The sequence below is a fragment of the Monodelphis domestica genome, chromosome 4, assembly GCF_027887165.1.
Source record: "Monodelphis domestica isolate mMonDom1 chromosome 4, mMonDom1.pri, whole genome shotgun sequence".
NCBI classification, from domain to species: Eukaryota; Metazoa; Chordata; class Mammalia; order Didelphimorphia; family Didelphidae; genus Monodelphis; species Monodelphis domestica.
In genome coordinates this window covers 444,000,322-444,013,921 of record NC_077230.1, presented here as the reverse complement: position 1 = coordinate 444,013,921, position 13,600 = coordinate 444,000,322, and the positions used below count along the sequence as shown (strand labels likewise).

Sequence of the window (13,600 nt, the reverse complement as noted above, 5' to 3'; positions counted from 1 at the left end):
ATTAAAAAAACCCACATCCAAGTAACCACTAATTAGACCTGGGTAAGGGTAAGCCTTAAGGGTGCCAGCATTGAGTAATAGAGGTGAGAGCTGGCAGAGTAGGGTAGGAGACTCCTCTGGCCATTCAGATGTTTACTAAGGTAGGAAAAGTGGGCACAAACCATTTATCTCTCCCCAGAAGTCTGTGAAACACTTTCCATGCCAGTCCTGACCCGGCTCACTCTTATGGAAAACTCCCAGGGGCACAACAGAGCTGAATGCCCTTGACTGATTACCTGCTTGAAGAGAGCCATTCTCCCTTGGTGGTTCTTCATTTTTTGAAGAGGACCAACGACATGACAAGGCAATGTCATGACGCGACCAAACTGGATTGATTTGAGACCGAGTTGCACAAACTCATGATAGTCTCACTCTCTCTTCCAGAGTCACTGAGGTCGGCTTGGGATTCAGGAGAATGAGCTCAGCGTGCCTGACCAAGCTCTAAGTGCTCCACAGTGTCTGCTTCGGCCACCTTCATGACAGTTGGTACAAATTGATTTCCTCTGCCCCTTCTGCTGGGGGAAGTCTTCACATGCCAGGGGTAGACACCCCCTGAGTCACTGGTGGGTTCGAGGGCCTTAGCCTGCCTGTCAAGATGGTTTTACCAGAGTATGGACTTTTGGGAGTGAGTGGGTGGCTCCTTCTGGGAGCCAAGGGTGAGAGTTGTATGGCAGATGAACACCAAATGAATATCCATCTTTGGTGTCCACTTGCCTATCTAACTCTCATTTTTACTTGGTCAAGTTATCAGGGCTGGAACATTTTATTAGTGCTTCATCTTCTGTGGCCATGATTGATTAGTTGAGTCAATTAACCCTCCACCCTTCCAGGTTTTCTATTCACAATCTGTATTGGTTAGTGAGCTTCCTGTTCACCCACATCAGTCTTTTCAGATTCACAACTTGTGTGGCCATTCCCCCAGTCATGAGCATTACTATGTCTCCAGGTCTTTGCTACTTCAAAAGAACAAATGCTGCTATAACTACTGAACTATACACAGTATCTTTCTTTTGATTCTTGACCCTGTTGGGTTATTTGCCTAGAAGGGAGATCTTTGAGTCAGAATGTATGAACATTTCAGTCATTTTCTTAGCATAATTCCAGATTGATTTCCAGAATGTTGATGGGCAACATCAATTGGGGAATAGCTGGACAAATTCTGGTACGTGATAGTGATGGAATACTATTGGGCTGTAAGGAATGATGAGCAGGATGATTTCAGAAAGAGCTGGAAAGACCTATGTGAACAGATGCAGAGTGAAATAAGCAGAACCAGGAAAACACTGTACACAGTAACTGAAACATTGTGGAACGATCAATTGTGAAAGACTTAGCTACAGTAATACAATGATGCCCAACAAGTCTGAAGGTCTTAGGACAAAGAATGTTCTCTACCTCCAGAGAAAGAGCTGTTGGAGTCAGAATGCTGATCAAAACAGATGCTTTTTCACTTTATTTCTGTTTTTATTTGGGGGTTTTGTTTTATATGAGTATTCTCTTACAATAATGAACAATATGAAAATATGTAATGCATGATACTACACGTATACCCCAGATCAAATTGCTTACCATCTCTAGGAGGGGGTGAGGGAAAGGAGGAAAGGAGACAATTTGGATCTTATAACTTCAGAAAACATATGTGGAAAATTGTTCCTACATGGAACTGGGGAAATAAATATATTTTAAAAAACAGGATAGTTGGAGAAGTTCACAGATCTACCAAAAATGCAATAGTGTGCCACTCCATCCCAAATCTTCCATCTCAGACCAATCTTGGGTTATTGCCAATTTCCTGGACAGGAAGTGAAATCTTGAAGTTCTCTTGTTTTTCATTTCTTTAGTTATTTGTGATTTAGATCAGTACTTTCTTTTCTTTCTTTCTTTTTTTTAAACCTCACCTTCCATCTTCGAGTCAATACTGTGTTTTAGTTCCAAGGCAGAAGAGTGGTAAGGGCTAGGCAATGGGGGTCAAGTGACTTGCCCAGGGTCACACCACTAGGAAGTGTCTGAGACCAGATTGGAACCCAGGACCTCCCGATCTCTGGGTCTGACTCTCAATCTACTGAGCCACCCAGCTGCCCCCCTAAATCAGTATTTTCTACATAGGTATGTATAGTATATTTCAACTCAGTCTATGCCTAGAAAATTGTTTTAAGATGAACATTTCATTCAAAATATCCATTTACCAAGCCAAAGAAAGGAAAACTTAACTAAGTTTATTTTATTTGAATGAACTAAACTTTATTAAAAAATACAAATTTTAAAAATGAGACCCAAAAACCATGTTTTAATTGAATGATAATAGGGTATACACAAAGACTAAATCAAGTTTTGTGAATGAATAAAGTATTTAAGGCTTACTCCCTGTGCTCTGATCCTCCTCTAACTATATAATGTGCTTCCCCAAATTAACCAAAACAGATTAAGGTGTTACTGGTTTTTTTTTTTAATCTTTGCTTCTTAGGGAAGGAAATTTCACTAAGTGGCATAGATTTAAATTCCTTAATCCTAGCACTATAATTAACTGAATAAAGTGATTTTTATTACAAAAATCTGGAAGAGTCAATGTATTCTCTATATACATTTCTTTAATAAACAAAAACTAAAGATCTCTTAGTTCATTTTGTCCTAGGAAATCTAGTTGAACTTTTACCCAAGTTGTGTTTTGCTTTGAGGCTTTGCTTGAAGATGTTTTGAAACTGTTCTCTTCTTCCAAGTTTGGTCTTAGACATTCCTGGCACCTTTTTGTTTGTTTACTTACTCTTCCAATCTTATTTCCTGATTTGGGACTTTATCTTAGTGTCAGACTGTGCATTTTTTTTTACCCTTACTTTCTTCATAGTAACAACTCTAAGACAGAAGTTCAAAGGCTAGGCAAAGTGAGTTAAGTGACTTGCCCAGGGTCACACAGCTAGGAAGTATGTGAGGCGATTTGAACCCAGGTCTTCCTGTCTAGTGCTCTATCCACTGTGACACTTTTGTAGCTGCCTCACTCTGTTTTTTTTTAACCTTTACCTTCTGTCTTAGAATAAATAGTATTGGTCAAGGCAGAAGAGTAGTAAGAGTTAGGCAATGGGGGGTTAAATGACTTGCTTGGAATTACCTTGCTGATCACACATACACTCTGTGCACTTCTGAAGGTAATATATGCACCTTGATTGGCCCAATTTTGTATTTTCTTGGGCTGCTTTCTCTGAAGCCTAAGCCCTTTGTTTCTTGAGGATCTCAATGGCAGCTCAGGCTAGCAATCTCTAAGCTTTCAGAATGCCCAAACCCGTCTGATCCAGGAAAAAGTCTTATCCCCGCTCTCCTGGACTGGGGCTTTGCAAGCCCCTGACACAGATGTGGGTCTGGGTAACACCACTGTGGGTTTGCCTCTGGTGGGAGTACCAGTATACTCCTGCTGGCCTGAGTCAGAGTCGGGTCAGCTATCCAGAAGGCCCTGCAGGTTCACAGCATCCAAAGGGCAGGCTCCCCTTTTGTGTGGGCTCCCTACCCACAGTTACTCAGTGGGGGCTCCAAGATAAATAGGAGCTTCAAGGCTCCTATTTATCGTCCATTTCTGCTCTTGTCTCTTGCCGAGAACCCAGTCTCAGGTCCCAAACTACTCGTGACTGGTCTGCCCACTCCTAAACAGAGCCACTCTCCTTCATCCAGATTGGATCTGCAACCCAGCTCTGGGGGCCTGACTGCAGAGCACCCAGCTGGCTACTTTTCGAGTCTTCTCGTAGTAGTTGGGAATGGGGGGACAGAAGGGAGCTGGCCTTAATTTACTATTTTTTCTACTCCTCTATGTTGGCTGGTCTCTCTCGAGGCCCATTTTCACATGAGAAGATGTGAAAGTTTGGCAAAACTCTCTGCTCTCTCCAAGTTACCGATGATGTCCAATGGCCAAATCCAATGGCCTTTCTTCAGGCCTTATTCTTTTTTATCCTTGACCTCTCTGAAGCTTTTGGCACTGTTAACTCTCTTCTCCATGATACCCTCTTCTCTCTAGGTTTTCAGCACATCCATCCCTCTCTCTGCCTCTATCCTTCCCTCTCTCTCTCTCTGCCTTTCTCTCCCTCTCTGCCTCTTTCCCTCTCTCTCTCTCTCTCTCTCTCTCTCCCTCTTTCTTTCCACCTCTCTCTGCCTCTTTCTCTCCCTCCCTTTCTCTCTGCCTCTTTCTCTCCCTCCCTTTCTCTCTGCCTCTCTCTCCCTCCCTCCCTCTCTCTCTCCTCTTTCTTTCCCTCTCTCTCTGCCTCTCTCCCTCCCTTTCTCTCTCTGCCTCTCTCTTCCTCCCTCCCTCTCTTTCCCTCTCTGCTTCTCTCCCTCCCTCTCTGCCTCTTTCTCTCCCTCTGCCTTTCTTCCTCCCTCCTTCTGTTTCCCTCTTTCTCTGCCTCTCTCCCTCCCTCTCTCTCTCTCTTTCTCTCCCTCCCTCCCTCTCTGCCTCTTTCTCCCTTCCTCTCTCTCTCTGCCTCACTCACACCATAGGAGTCGTCCTGAGCATCTCATTGTCTTTCCCTCCCATATTCAATATGGTGCCAAGGTCTGTCAATTTCATCTTTGTAACATCTCTTATCTATGCTCCCTTTTCTACTCTTAATGCTGCCTCATTATCTCACATTTGGACAATTGGCAGGTCTGCCTGTCTCAGATCTCACTCTATTCTAATCCGTTCTCCATTGAGCCACTAAAGTTATTTTCCTAAAGCACAGGCCTGGCAACGTCACCTCCCTTCTCTATAAACTCCAGGGCCTCCCTATTGTTTCTAGGATCAATTTTCTCTGTCTGGCATTCTTTTTTTTTACATCCTTGCCTTCCATCTTAGAATAAATACTGTGTACTAATCCTAAAGCACAAGAGCAGTAAGGGCTAAGCAGGGGGGTAAAGTGACTTGCCCAGGGTCACACAGCTAGGAAGTGTCTGAGATCAGATTTGATCTCAGGATCTCCCACCTCTAGGTTTGGCTCTCCATCCACTGAGTCATCAATAACTATTGCCCTCTGTTTGACATTCAAAATCCTTTATAACCTGGCCCCCCTCCTCCCTTTCCCTCTTATACTTTACTCCCCAACACATACTCTTTGATCCAATGACACCATCTGCCTGCTGTCTCTGGCTGTCTCCCATGCCTGGAATGCTCCTGATCAATGACATCCTTGGCCTTAATCCTCAACTAAAATCTCACCTTCTTAGGGGAAGGAAACCCTCTTAATCTAGTATATATAAAACTTACTTCCTGTGTGTGTACCTGTGCATATACCAGTCTCTGTGGGCATGTTGTCTCCCCGGTTAGACTCTGAACTCCTTGAGGGCAGGGATTGCCTTTTGCCTTTTCATATCCTCAGTTTATTTAGCACAGTGCCTGGCACATAGTATGGGCTAAATGTTCATTGAATCAAATCCATTGTGATGTCTTCAGGAAGTATGAACATACGATTTTAATTCAAAGTGAACTCTTATTGGCTCACCAAACACACTAACCATGAAGCTTTAAATAGCTTAAGAAATTTCTGTCTTAAGCAAGTCAGGCAATGGGGCAGCCCAGGGATGGAAGCCTCTCATCTGTATTTTGAAGAGTTGATTCAAGCCAAAGCCCTGGGAGGTAATCACTTTGGGAACAAAGAAGAAACTCTCTCCCTTTCCTCCTCCTCTGCCCACTTCCTGTACTGACCATATCATCAGAAAGTGGGTTAGTAGCTGGCAAAGTATCCAGCTGGGATCAGGGAAAATGGGTCAACAGGAAACAAAGAGAATGGCATTCTGAGGAGTGTGGACTGAAGAAAGGACTCCTAGGTCAGAAGTCACCAGGAGCTGTGGGTTCTTCCTCTCCCCACCTCATGTGGGCCTCATTACCACTGAGTTTTGAACCCCATCTTCCCATGAACTTGTGTATTTGTGGGAGAACTTAACCCAGGGTTTGGGGGAAACTATTTGTGCCAACTGCTTGGATAATACCACGTTAGTATATCCTTTTTCTAAAAGTTCACCAAGTCAAGAACTAATAGTTCACTGGGATCACACTGATGAGGGCTCATGAGTGACAGCATTAGACATCCATCCCCTCAGAAGTACCTTGAGAATGCACTGAATAGAAATTAAGGAAGTAACCCCAAAGGAGCTGCCACAACAAACAAACAAAGGGAAAGTGTTCTGAGCCTCTTCGCTATACTCCCTTGCAGAGGTGGTTGGTTCAAGGGCCTGGAATGATGCTTGTTTTCAGTGTATTCCTGTTTGTGATGCTATTTCCCCCCTCTGATTCCTTTTCTCATCATGTAAGATGACTCTCTGGGATCTGGGAGGGAGAAGATACTGGCAGAAGTTTTGATGACAGAAGAACAAAAGAGCTCGAGTACAATTTATTCTTTAAAAAACAAATATCCTAGACCACTTCTCTTTGCAGACAATTTACAAAAGCTTTCTCCTTCTGTCACTGAGGCAGGTAGGAGGAGCTAGGCAATGGAGCAGACAGACAGCTGGAACACTAGAGTTCAAGCACGCCTGCGGCCTGGCACTCTAGCTCAAGAAGCTCCGGGATGCCCATGGGCAAGAGGATAAGGTAGGTACAAACTTTTCCAACCACTCACGATCTGCCCCATCCTTTCTTTTTTTCTCATTACCTTTACAGTTCATCTTAGAATTGATACTGTTCATTGGTTCTAAGGCAGAGGAGTGGTAAAGGGCTGGGCAATGGTGTCGAGTTCTCCTTTCTTCATAGACTGATTTCCCATCATCCCTTCCACCCATTCCATAGACCGGTCAAACCAGACTATTTGTTATTCTTAATAATGTTAGTATTGTCCAGTCAATCATTTCAGTTGTACCCACCTCTTCATGACCCCATTTGGGATTTTCTTAGCAAAGATCCCCGAGTGACTTGCCATTTCCTTCTCCAGCTCATTTTACAGATGAAGAAACCAAGGCAATCAGGGTTAAATGACTTGCCTAGGATCACCCAGCTATTAAGTGTCTGCAGCTGGATTTGAACTAAGGTCTTCCTGACTCCAGGTACTCTATCCACTTCACCAGCTAGCTGCCCCTTTGCTAATAAAAATCATCATCATAAACACTAGCTAGAATTCATTTACAGAACTCTTCAAGGTTAGCAAAGCACGTTACAAATGTTATCTTGTTTGTTCTTTACAATAATCCTGGGAGATAGGTGCTATTATTATTCCCATTTTACAGGTAATGAAACCGAGTCACACGAATATGAGACAGGATTTGAACTCGTCTTCCTAAATCGAGGCCCAGAGGTCTAGCCACATCTCGAAACCCCTGAAACTACCCAAATCCAATCCAATCTCTCCTCCAACAGCCCTTTCTCATTATGACACACAGCAGGGCGGCCCCACCCCAGCTTTGTATTTCCTTCTTCTGTCAGTGTCTGGTAAAGTGTGGCTCCTGGAGGGCAGGGACGGTTTCCGGCCTCCAAGCACACTGCCGGGCACCCAGCAGAGCCTTCTTTCCTGATTACTTCCTGAGGCAAAGGCTGCTAAAGGGGTGCCGGCTTTGGGCTGTCTGGGCGGGGGGGGGGGGGGGGGGGCTTTGTTCGACTCTGAGGCGAGTCTGGGCAGCCACCAGGATGAGCTTGGGGTGTGGGCTGAGGGGGAACAGAAGCTGGGTGCAGGGAGCCATTGCCAGCCGCCCGACGCAGGCTGGGGGACGGGCCACAGTGCCGCCTGTGCCCGGGCTCAGGAGAGCTCGGAGGCCGTCGTCGGACGCAGCTTGGCCACCAGATGGGCTCGGGGTGCAGCTCCGGGCTGACAGGAGGGGGCCAGGCCGGGGCCAGGTCGGGGCGGCCTTTGGCCCGTGGACGGATCGGGCTGGGGGGCAGGAGGGAGCTGAGCGCCCAAAGCAGAGGGATGCAGAAGGTGAGGCCGGGACCGGCTGACATCGAGGAGGAGACGGGCCACGCGGGCCGCTGAGGCTGGGTCGTTCCCGCCGCTGCAATGACGGCTCTGGCCCGAGTCCTCGTGGAGCCCTTCCTTCCTGCTCCCACGACCAAGAGCGGCTCCTCGGGGTCTCAGGGCTCCGGCCGGGGCTCGCGCGGGGGCTCAGCCTCTCCAGAGACTCTACAGGAATTCTGGTCCTCACCGGCCACCTCTCCTGGCCGGGCCCTCGTGCTGGGCCCGATGCCGAAGCCAAACAGCGCGGCCACATCCAGCATGGCGTCCCAAACGTGTCGCCCGAAGCGCCGGGAGTCCTACGGGAACAAGAAACGGGGACGGAGAACCCAGGAGCCTGGGCTCCCGAGCCGGACGGCGGAGGGCCCAGACGGCTTGGCCTTGGACGCCAGGGCCCGAGGGGCCTTCAGTGGGGACAAAAACTAACCGTGTCGGGGCTGGACACCTTGCAGGAGACGTGGAAGGTGATGGCGCTCTCCCCCATGAAGGTGTAGGACACGCCGTAGCCGTCGTCATCGGCCTGGGTGGGGAAGGAGACGAGCCCCCAGTGCTGTGTTCCTCGGCCCCGCCCCCGCCCAGCCCGCCGCCCCCAGGGACCCCACTCACAGGCCCGAAGCCCCCCCCGCAACAGACGTAATCGGGATGACGGGCCGGGTCGAACAAAGGTGGCCGCCGGGTCAGGCTCTGGCTGGTGGCGAGTTTCCATCGTTCGGCCCGGACCTGGAAAGCGGGTTCGGGAGGAGGGTGTGGCCCGGGCCCCAAGGCTCCCCCCCCCTCCCAAGACCGACCCTCCCCGGGCAGGGGTCGCCGACCTGGGTCAGGAACGGCGAGGGGAGCCGGAGGAGCCGGGAGACCAGGTAGAGGCAGAAGAGATGCCGATCGACGCCCTCGCCGGTCAGGGCCGCCCGGCACAGAGCCCGGTGCTTCTCGGCCGCCACGCGGAACAGGGCCAGGCGCTGGGCGTCCTGGGGAAGGTCAGCCAGAGGTCAGCATCCCTACCGGGGGGAGGGGCCGCCTCGGGGAGGGGGGGCGCCCACCGTCTGCCGCGCATCCTCCATGGCTCGGACGAAGGCGCATGCTTCCAGTGTGCACTGCCGGACGGTCTCGGTGCGGCCCTCGTGGAACAGCCTCGTCAGGCACGGCTCGTAGGTCAGACAGAAGCCGCCCTGGTCCTGGCGGGGCGGGAACAGGAGAGATGTTGGCCTGGGCTCCGCGGCCTGCCCCCTTCCCCCTCCAGCGGGCCCTCCCGGGCTCCGCGGCCTGCCCCCTCCCCCTCCAGCGGGCCCTCTCGGGCTCCGCGGCCTGCCCCCTTCCCCTCCAGCGGGCCCTCCCGGGCTCCGCGGCCTGCCCCCCTCCCCCTCCAGCGGGCCCTCCCGGGCTCCGCGGCCTGCCCCCTTCCCCCTCCAGCGGGCCCTCCCAGGCTCCGCGGCCTGCCTCCCCAGCTAGATGGCTGGGCCGCTCCTCCCGCGGCCTGCATTTGCTTCGGTTCTGCCGGTTCTCCCGGAGACACTCACCCGAAACCAGGCCAGCTGCAGGGCCAGCTGCACGAAGCTGCTCCCAGGGGCCCGGCAGCGCCGGGTGAAGCCTCGGCCGAAGCCAGTGAAGGGGAGGACGTGGCACTCGGTGTCTCTGGCCAAGGCCCGGGCCTCCTGCACGGCCCACAGGACGGACGCGGTCACCTGCCCGGGAAGGGGACCCGGTGAGCGGCAGGGGAGGGAAGGGAGCCGGGGGGTCCCAGGCACCAGAGGGGGGCCTGAAGCTGAAGGGGGGGCCCAGGCGGGCCAGGGGAGCTCGCACCTCCTCGGGCACAGTCCACAGGAGCCGCTCCGGGGGTCCCAGCTCGGGGTCCGGCGTCCCTCGGCAATGGCCGTCCTCCGAGTAGCCGAGTTCAAAGCACTCGGCGGCCAACACGGCCTGGGGGAGACACGGAGAAGCTGTCAGGACCCCTGGGCCGTCGGGGAGCCCCGGCCCCCCCACCCTGGGCTTCCCCGGGGACCAGACCCCGCAGAGACGGGGCCACAGGCGTGTCCGCCAGGGGAGACGTCCCTCTCGGGGTGTCGGGCCCGCGCCGTGCCTCCCACATGTGCGAAGGGACGGGGGCGTCAGCCCAGGCGTGCTCCACGTTCAGCCCGGCGCGGCCATTGCCGAAGACCACGAGATTCAGAGACTTGTCCAACCACCTGTGGGGCGGCAGCACAGGCAGTTCGGCACAGGGGCCTCTGCCAGGCTGGGGGGGGGGGGGCTACCGGGGCTCCGGAAGTGGGAGGAGGATGGGGGGAGGGGCCCCGAGCCTGGTGGGGGCCTTCCGGGGCTCCAGGAGGGGGATGGAGACCGGGGAAGCGGGGGAGCGTGAGGGCCCCACGTGTCCGGGGAGGGGCCCTGAGCCTGGTAGGGGACGAGGCCGAAGGGAAGGGGCCCACCTGTTGTGGCCGCTTCCCAGCAGCAGGGCCCGCGCCAGCTCATCCAGAAGCACCTCGGGGGATGCGTCCGGGGGGCCCAGGGTCTCCTCCAGGCACACGAAGAAGGCGGCCCCTTCCACCGTCTGCAGGCTGGCCCTCGTGCTCTTGTCCCCTGCCTGCAGGGAGGCCCGAGCCTGAGCCCACTGGGCCCTGTCGGGGCCAGGGGCTGGAGTCAGGGGGGGCCAGACCCCCTGAGCCCCCTGAACCCCGCGGCCCTCAGCCCTCCGGGAAGCCCACACACCTGGGAGCGGCTGTCAGGGCAGCCAGGCGCTCCTCCAGGGGCCTGGCCGGGGCAGGGTCATCCAGGATGCGCTGGAACTGCTGCTCCAGGACGCGGGGGCTCAGCAGGCGTCCCTTGGGCCCCCCGTGGGTCCCCAGGCGGAAGAAGCGGCCCCGGTGCAGAACGGCCACGTGGCGACTCTGGCCATCCCCAACACGGCACAGCCGGTCTGGGGAGGAGGCTGGGGTCACGGGCCGCAGGCCCCGGAGAACCACGGAAAGGGGTGGCACCCAAGGGGTTCGGTCTGCTGGGAGCCCCAGCACTTCTTATTACTGAGGCGACAGAAGGAAACCGAGGCTTGGAGCCGGTGGCACCTGACTGTCGAGGAAGGCACGGCTGGCAAACGTCAGGAGCGTCACCTGGACCCAGACTTCCTCACCCCAAGTCCCACACTCCAGCCACCTGTCTGGGGGGTTCTGGGGTCCCAGGGTCTCGGGGGGAGAGGGGCGGAGGTCACGGGGGGGCCTCACCTCTGGTGATGCCGGGGACACGAGTGGTGTTGAACATCTGCCGGTACTGGGCCGAGCACAGCGGACGGGTCCCCAGCAGCGTGGCCTAGACCAGGGAGGGGGGGTGCTGCGTGACGAGGGGGTCCCCCTGCTCCCCCGAGCCCTCCCCGGCCTGGGTCCCCCTCCTCCCAGCTTCTTACAGGCTCCACCTCCCCGCGGCTCAGCTGCTCCCGAAACCTCATCATGGCGTAGACAGCGTTCCCGGCCCGCGCCGCCTGCAGAGGAGTGGGGGCCGCCGAGAGGAAGTCCTGGGGGACGGCAAAGGGGGCACCTTCGCGGGCCGTCCGAGGGGCGTCAGGGGCCCGCTGCCTCTCGGCTCGGCCTACAGCCAGCACAGACCCAGCTCCTCGGGGAGGCTCCGCGGCTGGCCGGGGCTTGGCCGGCGGCCTCTCGGCCAGAGAGCCAGAAGACACTCACCAGGATGTAGAAGTTGCTGCTGCCCAGCAGGGGGCTCCGGGAACGCAGGTAGACGTACTCCTGCCACCAGTCACTGGCCTGGGGGCCGGAGAACAAGGTCAGAGCCGGCGCGGCCCACACAGCCTGTCGGGGCCACCACACCGGGGCTCACACGGGGCCACTCACGTAGTTGGCCGAGCACCAGGCCTTGAGGCCCAGGACCGCCTGGAGCCGGGGGGCCTCTGCCTGGAGGAACGAGTGCGCCTGGACGCTGCGGGCCCTGAAGTCCTCGTCCGACAGCAACGGCCGCACCGACTCCAGGTACTGGGGGGCACACGGAATGAGTGTCTCCGAGGCGCCAACCCCCCTGATCCCCGGGCCAGACTCTGGGGGTCCCCCGCCCCCTCACTGAGCCTTGGGGTCCCCGGGCCCCACCCCCAACTCCTCAGGTCCCTGATTCCGAGCGGCTTGGCCATGCCCACCTTGGCCACGGTGCCCGCCGTGGAGGGCAGGGGCAGGCAGGGCAGGGCGCGCTGGTACGTGTAGAGGGTCGGGCGACGGCCAGAGAAGATCCTGACCAGGGCCTGCAGGGGCAGGAAGCAGCAGGCCCTGACCCAGACCTTCCCCCCAGACGAGGGGGAGGTGCCAGCCCCCCAAGGGCCCCGGGGCGGAGGCTCCTCATACCAGCCAGGAGCGCGTGGCCAAGGACAGGCTCCCTCGAGGCTCGCTCAGCCAGCCCTGGTAGCGCAGGAGGAGCCGCAGGACGACGTGCAGGGTCAGCAGCAGGACCATCCAGAGGCCCCCGGCGAAGAGGGTGGCCGCCACGGCCCCCTGGACGCCTGGGAGCCAGCGCGCGCCCCTGAGGAGAGGGCACCGGGCCGGCTCAGCACTCAGTGGCCCGGTCCATCCCCCCCCCCCAGGGCCCCGGGTCAGGCCTCACCAGTCCGGGAGGCTGGCCTTGATCCAGTCCACCAGCCCCAGGGAGGGGTCCAGCTGCATGAACCGAGAGCCCTGGATGGCCGCCAAGAGGAAGAGCGCGCTGGTGGGGCCGGCCGGGCAGGCTCTGGCCAGGATGTCATCCTGCCGGAGCAGACGGCACTGCTGGCTCCCAGGGCTCCAGCCGGCGCCCTCAGGGCTCCCCAAAGGGCCCAGGGCCCTTGGACCCTGGCTTACCCGGCATTGGGCGAGGCTCCGGCCCCAGGAGCGCAGCCCGGCTCTGCCCACCTCCATCAGGGCTGGGTTCCAGCACCTGCTCCCGGGAGGCCCATGGCCCAGGTCTAGGTGGAAGGTCGCTGCCTGGCGGGCCTCGGCCATGGTGCCCCTGCCCCTAAGGAGGGGGAGTGCACGTCGACCCTCCCTCCTCCCTCAGCCCCCTCCCCCGAACTACAACTCCCATGAGGCCGCAGGAGCATCTGCCCTTGGCCAGGTCCCTGCAAGACCTGGGAGATTGGGTCTGCACCCCCCGCCCCCCCGCTATGGGGGATGGGAAGGAGAGGAGGTCGCAGCCACCCTGGACGGGTTAATGGGGTGGGGGTGGGAGACAGGAAGCGGGCTGGTCCAGCGCATGCTCCGGAACTGGGATGCTGAGCGCCATGGGGGGAGGGGTGTTGTGTGAAGGGGACAAGGAGCGGAGGGATGGAGACCTAATTACTCCCCGCAGGGCCAGGGGTTCAGGACCCCAACCTCGGGCCCTCAGGGCCTTGGAAGCCGGCCAGCAGCCCACCCTAGAGCCCCACTCCTACCCCTTATTCCCAACCCCATAGCTGCAGCTGCCTCTTTCCCGGGGCCATCGCCCAGCTACTCACAGCGCTTGGAGATCTTCCCTCCCCTCCCCGGAATAGAGGTCTCCCCCGCCCCCTCCCCCCTCCGTTTGCGCCTGCGCCCAGACGTCCCCTTCTCCCTCCCAACGTCACGCGCAGCCCCCGCAGCTATTCGCGCACATGCGCGCTCCATCCGGGCCCCCACCGCTGGCCCTGCCCGGGGCCCAGTGGCGGCAGTGAGGTAGGGACGAGGTCCAGGGCTTAGGCT

At 56.3% G+C, this 13,600-nt stretch overlaps 1 protein-coding gene across 8 annotated transcripts; it reads right to left on the bottom strand.

Annotated features, from left to right (window-relative positions):
• Positions 1-6,365: 6,365 nt before the first annotated feature.
• CPT1C (carnitine palmitoyltransferase 1C) lies at positions 6,366-13,450 on the bottom strand. 8 transcript variants are annotated; one of them, XM_056796783.1, is made up of 19 exons: positions 13,378-13,450; positions 12,746-12,899; positions 12,513-12,652; positions 12,257-12,431; positions 12,055-12,156; positions 11,759-11,896; positions 11,594-11,671; positions 11,317-11,424; positions 11,138-11,222; positions 10,629-10,836; positions 10,349-10,537; positions 10,003-10,108; positions 9,726-9,842; positions 9,443-9,607; positions 8,966-9,100; positions 8,741-8,893; positions 8,535-8,648; positions 8,356-8,448; positions 6,366-8,227 (listed from the first exon to the last, which is right to left on the bottom strand). In XM_056796783.1, exons 2-19 carry the CDS (start codon positions 12,884-12,886, stop codon positions 8,048-8,050), a joined length of 2,427 nt encoding a protein of 808 aa, XP_056652761.1. In that variant the 5' UTR covers positions 12,887-12,899; positions 13,378-13,450; the 3' UTR covers positions 6,366-8,047. The 8 variants fall into 8 exon arrangements, with proteins under 8 accessions (XP_056652761.1, XP_056652759.1, XP_056652766.1 ...); XM_056796781.1 differs by having other exon boundaries at positions 12,513-12,899; positions 13,378-13,438; XM_056796788.1 differs by lacking the exon at positions 11,759-11,896 and having other exon boundaries at positions 13,378-13,438.
• Between the last annotated feature and the right edge of the window lie 150 nt (positions 13,451-13,600).